Source organism: Chaetura pelagica, unplaced genomic scaffold (genome assembly GCF_000747805.2).
Source record: "Chaetura pelagica isolate M959 unplaced genomic scaffold, ChaPel_1.0 scaffold187, whole genome shotgun sequence".
Taxonomy (NCBI): Eukaryota; Metazoa; Chordata; class Aves; order Apodiformes; family Apodidae; genus Chaetura; species Chaetura pelagica.
This window is the reverse complement of record NW_009953900.1, coordinates 1,707-5,179: the sequence shown is the minus strand read 5'-3', so window position 1 is coordinate 5,179 and position 3,473 is coordinate 1,707. Positions and strand designations below refer to the sequence as shown.

The following is a 3,473-nucleotide window of genomic DNA, read 5'->3' as shown; positions in this document are numbered from 1 at the left end:
CCCCACCCCGAGGTAAGCCCCCCGTGGGCGCTCCCCACCCAAGGGTGCCCATCCCGAGGCAGGGTGCTGGGTGCTGGGCACCCACAGCCCCCGTGTCCCGCAGGGCAGCAGGATGGCCCAGCAGCGACACGTGCCCCCACCACTCAAGGTAGGTGTCACTGGGGCATGGGGGGCACCCAACCAGCACCCATGGGTGCTAGAGTGGCCTTCACCCCCCCATTGCCTTGCAGACAGAGGAGGACTACATCCCCTACCCCAGCGTGCACGAGGTAGAGCACCCGCTGCCCCCCAGATGGGTGCAAGGGGGTGGGTGGGAGCTGGGTTGATGGGTGGGTGACCTGAGCACCCACCTGGGCTGTGGGTGCAGGTGCTTGGCCGGGAGGGGCCGTTCCCCCTCATCCTGCTGCCGCAGTTTGGGGGTTACTGGATCGAGGGCACCAACCACCAGCTGAGCGAGGCACCCACATCCCCCCCCACCCCTGCACCCAGCACCCGGGCAAAGCTTGAGGGCAACCACACGGCCAAGATCTACCGCAAGCACTTCTTGGGCAAGGTGAGGTCCCTGAGGGTGCTCCAGGCATGGGTGCTGCAGTGGGTGGTTCCCCATGGGGGTGGGTGGGCATGGAGACCCCATAAACATGGGTGCTCCTGGAGGTGTCGGTATCTATGGACATAGGAGACCCATGAGGATGGGTGCTCATGGACGTGGATGCCACGTGGCACGTGTGCTCATGCATCTGGGTGCTCATGGATGTGGGTGGTGTCTGTGGTCACTAGACCACCATGGGAATGGGTGCTTATGGACCTGGGTACCCTATAGCATGGGTGCTTATTCATATGGATGCTTAGGGACATGGGTGACTCATGGGTATCTATAGGCATGGGAGCCTCATGGGTATGTGTGCTCATGGACCTGGGTACTTGTGGACATGGGTACTTGTGCATATGCGTGCTCAGGGACATGGGTAACCCATCAGAGTGTGTGTCCATGGGCATGTAGGCTCCATAGGTATGGGTGCCAACGGGTAGGGGTGCCCCATGGCATGGGTGCTCACAGGTGTGCATGGCCCATTGCACAAGTGCCCACCAGTCCAGGTGCTCTGTAGGTGGTGGTATCTGTGGGGATGGGTGCTCATGGACCTGGGTGCCCCATGGAGATGGGTGCTCAGGGCTGTGGGTGCTCAGGGTTATGGGTGCCCCATGGCATGGATGCTTCTAGACATGGGTGTCCACAGGCATGCAGAACGTATCAGTATCTACAAGATGGGTGCCCCATAGGCATGGGTGCTCACGGCCCTTGGTGCTCATGGGCACGGGTGCCCCATGGCAGGGGTGCCTGCCTGCCTGAGCACCCACTGGCGCGGTGATGGGTGCTTGGCCCCCTCCCTGCAGGAGCACTTCAACTACTACTCCCTGGACCCGGTGCTGGGCCACCTCGTCTTCTCCCTCAAGTATGATGAGCAGGAGCATCTCCACCTGCTGCTGCGGTGAGCAGGGTGCCAGGGGGCACCCATGGGTGCTGGCTGGAGATGGGGGACCACCCTGACCCTGCCTCACCCCACAGCACCCGCGCCCGCACCCTGCACGACGTGGTGCCCATCTCCTGCCTGGCTGAGTTCCCCAACGTCGTCCAGATGGCCAAGGTGGGTGCAAAACCTCTGGGCAGCACCCATGGGTGCCCCCCTACCCCAAGCCACCCCATCACATCACCCGTCCTTCCCACAGCTGGTGTGTGAGGACGTCAATGTGGATCGTTTCTACCCCGTGCTCTACCCCAAGGTGATCAAGGGTTGGGGGGGTTGGGAGCACCCATGGGTGCTCCAACCAACCATGTGTGCTCCCAACCAACCATGTGTGCTCCCAACCAACCATGTGTGCTCCCCCACCCAACCCCCTCCCCTGCAGGCATCCCGCCTCATCCTCGCCTTCGACGAGCACGTGCTCAGCAACCACTTCAAGTTTGGGGTCATCTACCAAAAACTGGGGCAGGTATGGGGTGGGACGGGTGGTGGTCAGGGTCGGGGAGGGAGGGGGGTCCCGGGTGGGTGCTGGCAGGTGCGCACGGCCCTTGGTCCTCATGGGCACGGGTGCCCCATGGCAGGGGTGCCTGCCTGCCTGAGCACCCACTGGCGCGGTGATGGGTGCTTGGCCCCCTCCCTGCAGGAGCACTTCAACTACTACTCCCTGGACCCGGTGCTGGGCCACCTCGTCTTCTCCCTCAAGTATGATGAGCAGGAGCATCTCCACCTGCTGCTGCGGTGAGCAGGGTGCCAGGGGGCACCCATGGGTGCTGGCTGGAGATGGGGGACCACCCTGACCCTGCCTCACCCCACAGCACCCGCGCCCGCACCCTGCACGACGTGGTGCCCATTTCCTGCCTGGCTGAGTTCCCCAACGTCGTCCAGATGGCCAAGGTGGGTGCAAAACCTCTGGGCAGCACCCATGGGTGCCCCCCTACCCCAAGCCACCCCATCACATCACCCGTCCTTCCCACAGCTGGTGTGTGAGGACGTCAATGTGGATCGTTTCTACCCCGTGCTCTACCCCAAGGTGATCAAGGGTTGGGGGGGTTGGGAGCACCCATGGGTGCTCCAACCAACCATGTGTGCTCCCAACCAACCATGGGTGCTCCCACCAACCATGTGTGCTCCCAAACAACCATGGGTGCTCCCCCACCCAACCCCCTCCCCTGCAGGCATCCCGCCTCATCCTCGCCTTCGACGAGCACGTGCTCAGCAACCACTTCAAGTTTGGGGTCATCTACCAAAAACTGGGGCAGGTATGGGGTGGGACGGGTGGTGGTCAGGGTCGGGGAGGGAGGGGGGTCCCGGGTGGGTGCTGGCACCCATCTCCCTCCCCACTACAGACCTCTGAGGAGGAGCTTTTTGGCACGACGGAGGAGAGCGCGGCCTTCACCGAGTTCCTCGACGTCCTGGGTCAGCGGGTGCAGCTGAGGGACTTCGGGGGTGGGCACCCATGGACTTCCAGGTTCAGGGTGCCTGTTTCTCCCCCCCACCCAGGTTCCTGGGGGGGCTGGATGTGACCCACGGGCAGACGGGCAGCGAGTCCATCTACTGCCACTTCCGTGACAAGGAGATCATGTTCCATGTCTCCACCAAGCTGCCCTACACTGAGGGGGATGCCCAGCAGGTGGGAAACCCATGGGAGCTGAGGGGGGGAATGGTTTGGGTGGGGCATATGGGTGCTTGGGGGCAATGGGGATGTAGGAGGTTCTGGGTTATCTCCCTGGGGTGTGAAGTCTGGTGGGACACCTAAGGGTGTTTGGGGGTTGTCCATGAAGTGTGGGGGCTCCAGGGACACCCATGGGTGCTGGGGAGGTGTCTCTGGGATGCAAAAATTTCCAGGGGCATCTGTGGGGATGCAGGAGGCTGACAGAGCACCCATGGTTGCTGTGGGGTGTCTGTGGGATGCAGGGGCTCTAGGGGCACCTATGGGTGCTGGGGGTGCATTTG

The 3,473-nt window shown here is 63.0% G+C and overlaps 1 protein-coding gene across 1 annotated transcript in view; it reads left to right on the top strand.

The window, feature by feature from the left end:
• RAP1GAP (RAP1 GTPase activating protein) overlaps window positions 1–3,150 on the top strand; it is a gene marked incomplete at its 3' end in the record, with an annotated part of 3,660 nt that extends 510 nt beyond the window's left edge. The window contains exons 2-10 of the mRNA XM_010001379.1: window positions 104–148; window positions 231–269; window positions 368–553; window positions 1,393–1,487; window positions 1,565–1,643; window positions 1,726–1,779; window positions 1,906–1,989; window positions 2,867–2,970; window positions 3,021–3,150. Of these exons, the coding sequence (XP_009999681.1) occupies window positions 104–148; window positions 231–269; window positions 368–553; window positions 1,393–1,487; window positions 1,565–1,643; window positions 1,726–1,779; window positions 1,906–1,989; window positions 2,867–2,970; window positions 3,021–3,150 (816 nt within the window). The remainder of the gene's footprint in view (window positions 1–103; window positions 149–230; window positions 270–367; window positions 554–1,392; window positions 1,488–1,564; window positions 1,644–1,725; window positions 1,780–1,905; window positions 1,990–2,866; window positions 2,971–3,020) is intronic.
• Between the last annotated feature and the right edge of the window lie 323 nt (window positions 3,151–3,473).